The sequence below is a fragment of the Lycorma delicatula genome, chromosome 1, assembly GCF_047948215.1.
Source record: "Lycorma delicatula isolate Av1 chromosome 1, ASM4794821v1, whole genome shotgun sequence".
In the NCBI taxonomy this organism is placed as follows: Eukaryota; Metazoa; Arthropoda; class Insecta; order Hemiptera; family Fulgoridae; genus Lycorma; species Lycorma delicatula.
Genome location: NC_134455.1, coordinates 390,621,902 through 390,636,986, shown reverse-complemented (window position 1 = coordinate 390,636,986; position 15,085 = coordinate 390,621,902). Strand labels below are relative to the sequence as shown.

The 15,085-nt window shown below is 32.9% G+C and overlaps 2 protein-coding genes across 2 annotated transcripts in view; both read left to right on the top strand.

Annotated features, from left to right (window-relative positions):
* The window catches only part of LOC142317995 (nuclear pore complex protein Nup214-like), a 60,598-nt gene extending 57,488 nt beyond the window's left edge, over positions 1-3,110 (top strand). The window contains exons 6-7 of the mRNA XM_075354529.1: positions 1,599-1,793; positions 2,731-3,110. Of these exons, the coding sequence (XP_075210644.1) occupies positions 1,599-1,764 (166 nt within the window). The 3' untranslated portion in view covers positions 1,765-1,793; positions 2,731-3,110. The remainder of the gene's footprint in view (positions 1-1,598; positions 1,794-2,730) is intronic.
* LOC142317994 (uncharacterized) overlaps positions 1-15,085 on the top strand; it is a 483,222-nt gene that overhangs the window by 390,759 nt on the left and 77,378 nt on the right. The window lies entirely within an intron of this gene.

Below are 15,085 nucleotides of genomic sequence, written 5' to 3'. Positions count from 1 at the left end.
TACATAATTCTTTCCTTTTACGCTAACCAAGTGCTTGCTGACATATAATGGTATCACATACGTTAATGTAAGACAAATATGTAACAGAAACTACTACTTTTCAATAAAACACCTCTCCTCAACCCCAGGTAAGCTTTCAGTTGCTGCTCAGGACGAAGTTTGTTGATTGCAGTTGTGTTCACTGTTGAATAGTCTGTTTAACATCCTTGTTTTATCAAATCTTTTTCCTCCTAAATACACTTTAGATGGTCTGAGGATGCAAAGTCTGGACTTTAAGGAAATAAGTTTATTGTCAGTTTATGGGCGGAGGCCTTGTAAGCCGTGACATGTAGTTGATTGTTACCCTGGAAGAATTACATTGATGTGTTCTTTTCAGTCTTGTTCCAACTGGAAACTTTGCCTATGACAAATCTCAAACAATATTCAGCATTTATTGTGTTAGTCTGTGAGGAAATCCTTGTGCTTTACTCTCCATTGTTTGCTCTTGTGTGAAGTAATTCACCCAGCATTTTGGCTGTTGTCACAATAGACATCAAACAATGAATCTCTTTCTTCTCATATTGTAATGATAATGTTTGTGATACTTGAGCGTGCAATGTTGTATTTAATCTTGTATTAACAGCAGCAGAATTCATTGGTCATACATTTTAACCGTTAAAGGTGGTTTTTGATGTTTAATTTTACCCTTTTTTTGCTGACGTTCATTATTTCAGATTATTTATATACAATTACTAGCCCGTACTTCCAGATTGGTGTGTCAATCACTAAATTTTCCTTATCTTATGGAAGTCCATGACTAGTGCTCATGCGGTTCACTTTTCATCTCCGATATTTTTTACTCTTAAAAACTTAACAGTGAGTACTCATTGTCTCTTCAGTCTGTAACCAGTTTGTGACAGTTCATAAACTTTTTGGTCAGGAATGTGGTTATAATGTACTATTTTATGGTAATGTGCACCTCTACTTGCTGATCTTTTACTATTAATTAATGGTACAGTAGTAATTATGAAGAGGGGCAAGTGACCATGAATAATTTTGTTTGTTTCCTGTAGTACCACTTTCACTGCATTTTGCTGAACGATGACCAAACTATAGTTCATATTTGAATCTGTCTTGTATTTAATTAGAGCGGCCCGTTTCAAAGAAAAAATTATCCAAGGGAAAGTATCTTTGTTCAGCTACAGAAGACTATGATTGTCAATTTTCATTTATTGAATTAATATAACAATATTTGATCAAGAAGCTCTTGTAATTGTGTTTAATCTCAATGGGATGATGAAATCAATCATCAATCTTCTATAGAAAATACCATCCCCATGTCTTTAAATGTGCATCCTTCTATGATGAACTCATTATTATATTAGCTGATTGTTATTGAATGTTAACAGATATATATTTGTTATTGTGAACGAAGGCTTTTTGATTGCACTGTGAATCTACTGATAGTTATCAGTAGATTCTGAGATTCAGTAGAGCTGTTCAAAGTATTTATAACATTAAGCGGTTATTTGTTATAAGTTAAGCAATTAATAGGGTAATTAATAATTTATTATTAGCTTTGTAGTTAATTTTACTTATAAAATCTATAATTGTTGCAGGGGAGTGTTAATAGTTGGCTCTGGTAATAGTATGGAATTAGGTGTCCTTGGTTGTCAAAGTGAGAATAATTGGTTGCAGTGGGTTCAAGAAGATGCTTCAAGAGCAGAGTTGCCTTTAGCTAAATCACATCAAGAAGAAACATTTCCCATTGGACTTTACTGTTGATACAAGCATACAGTATACTCTTCCTTGGGGTAATCTATCATTGATGTCTTTTTTGTTTGTCGCCAAAACTTATCAGGCTGTTATGCTTTGATACGTGCTATTCCTAGGCATGAAAAATTAGTCTAAGACTGTTCTAAGGATTATGTAACTGTGAAGTGTTTCTGCTGTCCTGATAAAATTAAATAAAGTAGTGTGACTTTTTCTTCTCTTCTCTGCGGTAAGCCTTCTTGTGATCTGGGTGAGCTGGTGTCACTCTCATTGTTCAAAATCATAAAATTCTCTGACAGTCTACCAGGAGTTATCTCCTGTCTAGACAGGCCTCAAACATTATGTGCATCCGTGGTCCTTTCTTGTTTAGGAAGGCCAGGTGGGTCCTGAAACATCCATTGCTACTCTCTGATCAACCCCATTTGTCGATCGGTTGGCTGTACTTCTATGATTTTTATGGTCTCTGGGGCAGGGACCAATCTGTCTAGATATATTCCATTCACGTGATCTATCTTTCTTCATTGTATCTGGTGTCTTTAGGTTTTCAGTTTTGCCGATCGATGTACTTACCGCTTAAATTTACAGTGTAGTTTGGCTATATTGGTTCTTAAAAATCTGTCTAGAACCGAGTGAATGTAGGTCTTATCTAATTTACCAAACTATCTGTGAGTCGGTGTGATGATAATTTCCTAACATTACTTATTATTATTTGTGGAAAGAATTTCTTCCCTGGCATTACAGCTTTAACAGTATTCCTAGTTTTGAAATCCACCGGTCTTCCTCAGCGTTTTGGTTTCTTGGATTGTCACTTCCATCATAAAAAAGTATATAATTCTTGATCTAACTGAGTGCAGTTCACTACAAATCACTATAGTGGTGAATATTGGTGATTATTGTTTTTAATTTAAGATTATTATATGTCTTTATATAAATTAAATATTTAATGTTCTATAATTTAATATGAAATTTTTTGTTTAGGTGAAAATCAGAAGTTACCACCAATGCCACTTGTGTGCATTTACTCACATGAAGGATTGTTGTGTTTGTTCTTTGCTGTTAACTTGTTACAACTATCAGCTGATTCATTGTGCTCTCCTCCACAGTTACCCTCTGACTTAAGTGGATTATCATTATTTACTAACGCTGTAAGAAGATAACTCTTTTAGAACATTAAATATGTATATAAGCATTATGTATGTATATAATATGGGCAAAAGTATCATTCCACTTATAACCTCTTCATCGTACGCAGTACCTTTTCTAATATTACCAAGGCTGTTTCATGTAACCGATGTACCATGTACCTCTTTGTCATTTGTGATTACATTATAATTATATTATCCATCATTAAAACTAGTTTATTTGTAATGACTGAATTTTAAAAATTAAAATTAAACTTCTTAAATAAAATAATTAAGTTCACTAAAACATTTTATCGGTGTTATTTGATTAATCAGTATTACTTATGTTTATGTTTATTTTAATGTAATAGATATTATTTAATGATAATTAACATATCTTAAAAATTAGTGTAAATAAATTAAAAAATTGGAAAATAAATTGAAAATTTTACAAGCTCACTAAACACGTTCTGTAACGTTCTGAAATGAATAATAATATGATTATAAAAATGTGAGTTTGCCATTCACACTGCTAGATAACTTTTTGAGATCGATAGAGCAACATTTAAAATAGTCAATTTATTGGACTTATAATATTATTTGTATTTTTTTTTTTAATTGTTGTTTGTTTTATAGATTTAAGTGCCAAAGTAATGATGTCATTTTTATTTGTTGGTGGGGGGGAGAGTTGTCAATGCCTGAATGATTGATACCATTTTATTTGTTAGTAATAATATTAGTATTAAGCTTGTTAGTGATATAACCTAACAAAAGTCTATATTCTTAAAATAAAACATATATTTTGTACATATATGTACAATTTTGTAACAGTTGATAGATAGAATTAATTAAAAAGGAAGATTTTTATTAAAGTATTTCATTGTTTCATACATTATTTAAAAGTAAAATTTCATGATAAAATATTTTTTCTTAGGTAATAATAACACATTAAGTATAGAGTAAACATAAATTACTCAGTCATTTTAGGGGTTAATAAAAAATCAACAAAGCAGTGTGGCGCATGTTAATTTTTTCAAACATTAGTGTAGGTACTAGAGTTACTGATGACCTTGAATTAACAGGATGGATCATCAGTCGAGCATCGGCTACCGTGCAGGAGAAAGCAATGTGCATACTCTGGTTTCATGAAAGCAAATTTGTTGTTGCTGTTTGTTGACATTTTTGTTTTGAGTATGGTTTTTGTTTAGAGTATCTACCTAATGATGTAAATTTTGGTATCAGCAGTTCAAGGATACAAGTGTAGTACACAAAAAAGGTGCTGCCAGACTTGTTTCCAAGGAAGTTATGATTTTAGTAAAGGAACCTTTCAGAGAAATCTGGTTAAATCGCTAACTCGCTGTGCGAGTTTAGAACTGGGAATATGTCATTCAACAATCAGGAATGTTCTACACAAGCGCATTAAACTTCATGTATATAAAATTCAGTTGGTGCATGAATTGAAAATGTAGATAAATCATGCCATTACAATTTTGCCATGGATGTTCTTGATAAAGTGAACAAAAATAATGGCTTTTTTTTTTAGTAAAAATAATCTCTCATTAAGCTACTTTCCATGTTTCTGGTCGCATTAATGGTCATAATTGTCAGGTTTGGGGTAGCAGGAACCCTCATGCCATTTGACAAACATAATGTGATAGCCTGAAAATTAACATTTGGTGTGTGTTGACTACTTATGAAGTGATTGGACCATTCTTCTTTGCCAAGCCGATGGTTACTAGTGCTACTTATCTAGACATGTTACAGGAGTATGCAGTACCATAAATTCAGCATTGTTAATCTATTGTTTATTTCTAACACGCTGGTGCACCATCTCAATAGGGTTTACATGTTAGGGACTACGTACGCAAACAAGTTCCTCAGTATTGGATCGGCAGTGATGGACCAATTCCCTGGCCAACTTGATCCCCTGACATTATGCCACTCAATTTCTTTTTTGCGTGGGTTTGTCAGAGACTGTGTATGCAATGAAGGTTGTCAACAACAGTGAACTAAAAGTAGGAGTAATTAACGGAATAACTCAAGATGTTCTTCATAATATTTTGTGTCAAATCGAATGTTGTCTAAAACTTTTATGCTCCACAAAAGCTGCTCATATGGAACTTGTTTGAAATTAAGTGTAATAAACAAAACTATTTGATATGCCCTGCTCATCAATAAAACATGAACGTAAGTATATTGCTTTGTTTTTTTTTTATTAACACCTAAAATGGGCTGAATAATTTATGAATGCCCTTTTGTGCGAGGGTAAGTCAATTACTATCCGCAATGTAGTTATAAATTTTATTGCAGTACAAATAGGAAACTTACATATACATCATTTTTCAACATAGTCCCTTTGCATTTCAAATGGTCCATCGTTGTACAAGCTTCCTGATGCCCTCATAAAAGAAGGTTTTTGGTTGAGCGGCGAGCCAGGAATGCACCGCTTCTTTCACTGTTTCGTTTGAGGTAAATTGACAGCCTCTTAATGCCCCTTTGAGTGGACCAAACAAGTGGTAGTCGGAAGGGGCAAGATCAGGACTATACGGAGGATGAGCCAGGACTTCAAAGTTGAGTTTCTAGAGCGTTTCAGCAGTGTAAGCAGCAATATGTGAACAGGCATTGTTGTGAAACAACAAAACACCTTTCGACAGCAGTCCTCGGTGTTTGCTTCGAATTGCAGGCTTCAGCTTGGCAGTAAGCATCTCACTGTAATGCGCACTGTTTATTGTTGTGCCCCTTTCCTCATAATGTTCCAGTACTGGGCCTTAATGAGTCCCATAAACTGTAAGCATCAGTTTTCCTGCGGATGGTTGGCTCTTGAACTTTTTTTTTCAGATCGAATTTGGATGTTTCCATTCCATGCTCTGTTCGTTTACTCTCCGGCTTGTAATGATGGATCCATATTTCTTCACTAGTGATGATTAAGATATCCCGTTTGTTACCTTAGCGATCCAGATGTTTTTGGCAGATGTCCAAGCATGCTTGTTTATGCAACTGTGTGAGTTGTTTTAGGACCCATCTTGCGCAGACTTTATGAAACCTAAGTCTGTTGTGGATGACTTTGTAGGCCGAACTGTGACTAATTAGCAGACGATGTGCCACTTCATCAATAGTTACTCGTCTGTCTAAGAAAACCATGTCACGTGCATGCTCAATGTTTTCCTCATTTGTGGCGGTAAATGGTCTTCTCTCTCCTTCATCGTGCGTAACACTTGTGCGACCATTTTTGAATTTTTCAATACATTCGTAGACACTTCGTTGCAGCAAAATACTGTTTCTGTACTGTACCAAAAGTCTTTGATGAATTTTGGCCCCTGATACACCTTCCGATCACAAAAAACGGATCGCTGAACTTTTCTCTTCTTTGGTGCAAACAGAAAGCAGAGCAGCCATGTTTAACAGCAGGGCAGTGATAATGAAACTAACATACTAACATCAAACCTGGACAGACATAACAACAATTAAATCACGCATGTGTCATCTACGCAACATGACTGTACTACCAACATAAACAAAAATATAACTAAACTGCGGATAATAATTGACTTACCACATATAACTACATGTTAGAGTACACATAAGAAACTGGATCATTCAGTTTACAAACATGAGAGTTATCTTTGTTAAAAAATCCTAAAATTAGCATACCAAAATGTAAATAATTTGACTTAATGAGTTTTCATTTATATTTAGACAAACATATTAATAATTTTATTTGGATCACGGTAAGAGCAAGAAGAAATCATGGCAATGTCAGATCAGGGAAAACAAACTTCCAAAAATCTATCAATGCATCTTTTATCCATTTGGTGTTTTCCGGAGGTTAATGCAGCAGCTTACATTGCTGTGTTGATTCCTGTGTTCTACTTGAAATCAGACCAGTGTTAATGTTATTTTTCATCCATTGTTCTTGAATTTGCAAATGTATTAAAAAAAAAAAATTAAAATGTTTTAAAAATTTGCAAAGTTAATGTTTGCTTATACACAGTAGGTCTGAAAAGTTCCTGAATTAAATGGCTGTAGTCGATACAAATAGCGCCATCTCTTGGACAACCAAGGAACTATGTAGTACAATGTTTGATAAATGTGTGTACAAAATCTCATCACTTCTTGTCACTCCAGACTAGAGTTATATTTGGCTGCATATGTTGTGTTCATGTGACCTTGTGTGAGCTCGTGATATGGAACAGAGGAGCACAATAAAATTTTGTGTTGACTTCAAAAATCTGTCGTTGAAACTTATTCTATCATACAGCAAGCATTTGGTGATGAAGCTGCACTTGTACTACAACATATATGTGGGGTGGAAGCTGTTTAAAGATGGTAGAGAGTCGTTGGATTATGACAAACAAAATAGGAGTCGTCAACAGTTGTTCATGATAAAAATGTTGTGAAAGTGTGCACACTCTTGCTCGAACAACCTCATCTCACCTTTCAGGCCACAGCAGAAGAGCTAAACATCAGTAAAGATGTGGTACGTACAATTCTAACAAAAAAAATGAATTGCAGAATATTTCAGAGTGCTCTCGTTTCATTCCATACTTCTTGACTGAGGAATAAAAACAGGTGTGTCTTTCTTGCGCTCAAGACTTCGTTGAAACTGCTGATAGCGAACTGAATTTTTTTCAAACAATTGTAACTGGGGATGAAAGCTGGTGATTCTTGTATGATCTTCAAATAAAGCTCAATCTGCTACTTCGGTGAATCTTGGAGCACAAAGACTGGCGAAAGTCAGGCGGCAAAAATCTGAAGTGAAATGATGCTAATTGCATTCTTCGACTCGAAGGGATTCATCATGAATTTGTCCCAACCGGTCAAACTGTGAATTCTAAATTCTATTTAGAAGTAATGAAATGCTTGATGCATTGCATTCGTCGAATCTAGCCTGAGTATCGGGATCCAGGCAGTTTCACTGACTCTCTTCCATGACAATGCCCCAGCAGACATGTCAATACACCGTATTACACCACAAATCAAATCACAGTTTTGTCTCACCTGCCCTGTTCACCCAACTTGGCTCCAGCAGACTATTTTTTGTTTCTGGAACTCAACCTCAACTTGAAGATGAAAGGATGCTTTTTGACGACATTCCGGCCATACAAAGGGCACTGAGCAGTTGAAGGCGATCCCACAAAGTAATTTTTTTAGAGTGTTAGATGGGCCCTATTGGCACTGCAATGAGTGTATTACTAGAGAAGGGTTCTATATAGAGGGCTGATGTGAGTAAATTTGTTTATCTTAATAAAATCTCTGGTTTTATTTTATTTAGTTCGAGAACTTTTCAGATATACTGTGTATGTTCTTTTAGTATTGCTCAAAACACTCTAGTTTATCTTCTTATTCCAAACTATTTATTTTTTTTTAGTCATGTGGTTAAGTTGCGTACTTGAATGTTTTTTTTTTTTAAGTCTGCTATATTTTTTTTATTTATTACATTAAAATAATCTACTAAGAAAATTCAATGAGGTAAATTTTTAGTGTTGTTTGGTAATGAACTCTTGCAAAATTGATCACATCTATTTACCAAATCTATATTGCATGATTAATGTGTGTAGTTAAATTATAAATTGTAATTTTTATTTTAAAATAAAAAAAAAGTTCTGTTATTCGTGTTATAGTTTTAGTTTAGGTTTTTTATTTTGTTTTTGTATTTCATATTTTAATTTTGTTTTTAAAGTTCTAATGTGTTTTGTATTTTGTTTTTATATTTTATATTTTTGTTTTCCGAGCGATGATATGTACAATCATTTTTGGCCCCCCAAAAAACAAAAATTATAATTTATCTTTTCTTGTTGATATTAATTGTTAGTTATAATTTGTTAGATTGAAATAGATCTGTTTGTTGTCTAATAAATAATTGTTACATGTTTTAGGTTTCAGTTCCTAAACCAATTGCATCAGTTGAACCTGTAAGTTCAGAAAATAAAACTCCAGTATCAGTTACTGTAGCACAAGTTGCTCCTTTTAAGAATATTACTTTTGTTTGAGAAGGAAATGGAAATGTACAAACACCTTCAGTTATTTCTGGAGGATTACAGGCTACAGCATTCTCCCCGAATGTTGCTCAGACCACTTGGATGACACAGCCCTCACCTCCGCATTTGCAAAAGTAATTAGCATCATAACTGTTGTAAATTCTAAAAATAATTTATTTTAGTAATATTGTCTCAGACTAGTCAGAATATTTTACAGGATCTAAGGATATTTTTTGTTGATGTTTGTTTTTTAATTCATTCTTAAAGTTACGGTTATGGATTATTCACTGAAATTCAAAGCTGATGCTGGACTGTCTTCTCTAAACCCTGAAGTGATTATTTCACAACCTGATCTTGGAAAGAAACAAATGAACAATCTTATTGAAGTTTTCTATCAGAAAAAAATAAAATCTGAGTAGATACAGCTGAAAAAACTAAAAGTCAGACTACCTTTTTTATGAGGCAAAGAATGATCTCAAAGGAGATTTTGCTACTTTTTTAGATGCTTTTCATGATGCAGACAAAAAATAAATAAGACTAGATGATTTTTATGTTTCCATGTCATGTAAGAACAAGAAATATTCTGAGTTGTTGGAAGTTCTGAAATTAGTACTAATTTTTTCACATGGTAATGTTAGTGTGGACTCGGGATTGTCTGTGAACTTTCTACTCTCTGAAAACCAAAAAGAGTAAAGTATTGTGGACCAAAGGATTGTTTATGACGCTTCAAAATTTTTTGGAGTTTGCAAGAAGTTAAAATAGATCAGAAAATGTTGGCCAGAGGGGCGAGAAAGTAATATGACCTTTATTTTGGAAAAGGTGAAGAAACGAAGACAAAAGAAGAGGGTAGGTGATGTTCCTAATAAATCAAAAATGAGAATTCAGCTGAAGAAGCAACAAGAAGAAAAAAAATTGTGTAGAATTAAACAGCAGATTGAAGAAGAGGCAATCAGCTTAAAAATTCAAAAGTTGGAGGATTCTTTGAAGTGAACTCTGGATGTATTGCAGGATCAAAAGAATATTTGTGGATTTTGCCCTATTGTAAGTTCAAATAATGTGTGTTTTCTTCTTAAGTGTTGTTATCAAAAAGAGAGTTTATTTTGTTCCTTTATTTTTTAGTCAATGTCAGGCTGTTAGTTTATATTATTGTTTAGTTCGTATGAAAAGGTCAACCAAAATTAGTTGGTTTGTAATTAATAATTAAAAAACCCACTTACCAACAATTCTTTTATATATGTGTTCAAGGGCTTTAAGAATAAAATTCCATCATCGGGAACTAAAAAAATTTTTTTTTTATGTTATCTTATTAAAACTAAAACCCCTTTGTCATGTAAATTTGTTTATGCAACGTAATATAATATAACAGTGGTCGTCATAGTTTAAAATTATGTCAACTGTAGAGTGAGTTGACCATACCATTCCCATTACATTTTACCATCACGGTGGAGGAGACATTCATAATGACAAGACGTTAGGTCGACATAATTTTAAACTAAAAAAAAGAAAAAACGTCAGGGAAATTGAAAGTGAAATTTTTGTGAGAACCCTGTATTTAAATCTTTTATCACCATGCTTATACAGTATAACGTTTGCAGAAAAGTTAAAAATGCTCAAACAAATCTGTTATGCAATTTTTTTTCAAATGTGCTTATTAAAATCATGTGAGTTTTTGACCACCAGTATTATTTATAAAAGCTGTGCAGTTAAATGACTTGAATCAATACATCAAAGTTATCTAATTATTTGTTTCTTTGAAAAGTTAAGAAAAAGTTATAGTTAACTATAAAAAAAAAAATATTTATAAAACTATATATGTAAAAATGTATTTATTTATTGTTAACTATAAAAGTTAAAAGAAAAAGTTAGAATAACTTTTTCTTATTGTGAAGACGATTTTGTGCATACCATTCATATTGTCTTATTTTCATATTGCCTTCTTATATTAAATAATTGATAAAAACTCTTATTTGTGTGTACAATAGAATGTAAAATATTCTAAATAAACTTTTTTTAGTACAGAAAATTCATTCTGATTTCTCAGTACTAGTGATGCAAGTGACATAATAAAATGATTTTATTTTAAACGTGCTCTAAAGTTAAAAAAAAAATTATTTATTAAAAAAAATTATTTTTTATATTTAGCAAGTTTATTGATATTTCCTATTAATAGTTGTATTTCATAACTTTTAACAGAATCAGAATATGAATAAAAATAAATGCGAGTTAAAAAAAGCGTATTTTAAAGTATATACCAGTGGTACCCAAATGTTTCTGAGTTGCAGCACCCTTTTTCAATTGAAATTTTTCCACGGTGCCCTACCCTAAGTAAAAGCATGACTACTCGTAAATAAGATATAAAAATAAATAAAACTCATGTATCTTCATTATTTTTTTTTAGTTTATTAACATTAAATGTCTTGGTTCAATTAATTATAAAGCTTTTACAATATTTTGCGGCACCCCTGTGAAGAGGCCATGGCTCCCCAGAGTGCAGCGGTGCACAGTTTGAGAATCACCGGTATATACATTAAAAGATTGTACATATTACATATAAAGTATGCATATAAAATTATACTTGTTAATTGCAGTGTTTCAGTCTTCACTTTTCCTAGTAATCCTGGCATAGAAATTGTGCTGTTTTTAGTACAATAAGTAGTGTCAGGTTGCCTACAATTGTTGTATTTAATAGCACAAATATGCACGCATACTACAGTGATGGAACTTCTTACAAGCTTAAACACTTACTTTTAATAATAAAACCACTGTATATATATATATTGCCATATTCGCTAGACATGGTCCTATGTAACTTTTTCTATTCCCAAAAATAAAGAGAACCTTAAAGAATATATAAAAGAATTTTTTATCGTATTATTGATAGTGCATTATGCATTCTTTCTAATTCTCTGTAGGACAGCCAGTTTTTATATCCATTCACTTCAACTGTTGTGGTTCATTAGTTTTTTGTCCTTACAGGTATTTGACCTCATATTGTGCTTTGTACATGAAAGTATTGTATTTATTGTGCTTCAAATTACTGATGCTTGGGTTATACATGTTTTATTTATGTAATTTTAATGGGACTTCTTACATATAAGTGATTACATAATAAGTGGTAAAAGCCAATAAATGATGGTATCATTATTTTTTAGGGTGTAAAATTCATATTATTATGTCATACTTTATATTAATTATGGTTATTGTACATCGGTATATTTTTATTAGATTTTGATGTATTTGCTGTTTAATAATAAACTAGTTAACTTAACCGTTTTTATTTTATTGACCGGTCATGTTCTTAAGTATATTATAAAACAATTCACATCCCTTATCCTCCATCATCAACATTTAGCCCTATCAGAATTTAAAATGTTATGCCGTCCTTTCCACCAGTTTTCATCTTTTATTTATCCACTGTTTGCCTTCATTTTTATGCTTGCAGCATAAACGTTTAATTTACTGTAGCATACTGTTAAACAGAAGTAAATGTGACAAACAATTTTTTTTAATTTAAAATTTGTAAGACTGTCAGTGTCTATTAGCACCTTTTACAATAACTTATGTGAAAAGATGTTTTTTTCTATTGTTAGGATGCTACATAATAGCTATAATTTCCTTTTAATATTTTTAATTTCCTTTTTGTATAAATTTAGGAATGATCTATGGAGAAAGTAATGAAACTGCTTGCATAGGGCATAATAAGGTCACACTGTGAATTCACCTTTCACATGATACTTAATTAAACATCAAATGGACCTTCAGTACATAACACATTGTACTACTATCACCGGGTTATTTTTTAGTGTATATTTTTGTGAAACGGAAGAGCACAATTTGGAGCAACTATGTGCGATAAAAATCTGTTCAATATTGGAAATATCAATTTTTAAATAAAATGTTTTTTTTTTTTTGAAAGCCTTGAGTGGCACGAGGTATTTTTAGATGGCTGTAAATCCATTAAGATAAACCTCGATCTAGAGACCTTGAAAACTAACGACAATATGTGGAAAACCTCTATCCAACAGAAGGTAGTGTATTTTAATTTCTTGGAATGCATCCAAGGAACAGGAATTCTTTTAATTTCTTTCTTTCAGGCATTTCATCAGATAAAAAACAAGAAAGAGCAAACCCAAGATCAATGCACACTCATCTACTTTTTTTAAGAACCAGGGGATTGTCAGTAAAAAACTTTTAACTAAAGAACAAACAGTTTAATCAACATTTTACTATGGTGAGATTTATATAGGATCTGGGGGGGATGGTATGCCTCTCCATTGTGTTTAAGGGCAATGGGAGCCCAAGTGCTCTCCAACCATGTAAATTTATACCAATATTTGTTTCGGTTCTGCCTGGCAGCTGATGAGCTGTGTATCTGTGGGAAGGCCCAGTCAAACGAGCACATTATGTTTGACTGCTGAGCTCTTGGGGACGCCAGAACTCAGACCACCCTGGAACTTAGAGGTCAAGTAGAAAACTGGCCACTCACAAGCGGTGAGTCAATGTGGAGAGAGCTGCATTGTCGGACCGTATGGGAGTTGCTTGATCTGGTTGCTTTGTTCAACCAACATCAGTAATTTGCCTAAGGGAAAAGACCCCTACCACGCTGCTGTAGGAAGCTAATCGAGAGATATGGCTGGCTACCAGCCAGATTAAGGCTCTAAGCGCTTTAATGGTGGATAGGTACTTGCTGGCATTCAGCGACCTAGGCATGGCAGCGAATTGCTGTCTTTGATGAGATAAATTTAATTATTGATAGTCATATGTGTTTTAGTAGTTGACGGGGTGCGTCTACCTATTTTAATGATATATGACAAGTGGGCGGTGGGACACGCCAGTGAGTGGTGTATGGTACCACGCTTATTCCGCTTTTAGGTTAGCTGTAGGAACTAGTTAGGACACTGGTCAGTAAACTGTTTCGAGGCTCAGTAGCTGTTTGTGGCACGGACATTTGGTCTTATGCTTTAGGCGACCGAATGGGGTGGTGGCAGGAGAAATGCCAAGCAAATCAAAAAAAAAAAGAAAAAAAGTGTTGTTTGCATGCGATCATATATTGTAAACACTTAAATGTTATACTGTGACAATGTCCTGTGGTTCAATAATGTGTGTGAATGAATTTGTTTTTTGTTAAAAAGGGCATTCCTACATTCCTCAGTCCCCTTACTCATCTGATCTATATCTACGTTAACTTTTTATTTTCCTGAACTAAATATACCTCTTGGAGAATAACATCATGGGATGGAAAACATTAAGAAAAGCTATTACCATTCAACTAAGAGTAATTCCGATTAGTGACTTCCGTCACTTATTTGAGGTGCAACTTCTTCGGCATTACGTTACCTACCAAGGGAACTATTATGAAGGAGATAGAGTTGATTTGTAGTTAAATAAACTCAGAGTTATATTGAAACAGCCTTGTTTCGTTATTACTGATCTTGTGTTACTTTGTAATGCGCTCTCTGTATCTAAACCTTTATATGAATTTTAGCTTTGTTACTATAATAAATTTATTTATTATTTAAAACATTGTGTATTATTTATTTATTAATGAGGTATAGACATTTATATATGTTTGTTATGATGTATTATTAGCTGTTCTACAATAATTAAAAAAAGATTGTTTTGTCACTGTTCTTTTATGATTTTTTGTTTAAGGTGCTCCAAATTTTTCTTCTGCTGGTTTCGATAAAGGGTTTACACCATCTTCTAATATTATCAGCAGCATAAGCAGCCCATCATCTACTCCAGCTTCAGTACCAAGCCATCCATTACAGGTAGAATATTAAATTTTATGTATTTAGAATACTAGAGTGGTTTTTAGAATTATTGTAATGGTTAACTATGATCAGAATTTTATGAAATTATTACCAGTGAATCGATATATGTTGCTACACATTCTTTGTGCAAGTATGCCCCTGCACTATTTATAAAGACTCTTTTCCAGTAGTTGTGAGTAAGTTATAACAGTCATCCCTTATGTTTCTATAATGAACTCCATTATAGTAATTTCATTCATGCACATGCCTGAATAGTTCTTTCACTTCAAATTTGTTTTCTGTCAGAATCATGTTTTTAACCCCTGACAGAATTTATACAAAATAGCACAATAACTGGTATACATTTTATGCATATTTCCCCCTTAGAAACTTCTAAAATCTTTATTTTAATGAAATAACTTAATAGTATTTAGATTAATTAAAAATGTATTTATCCAAAAAAGAATGTATGTTTATCATA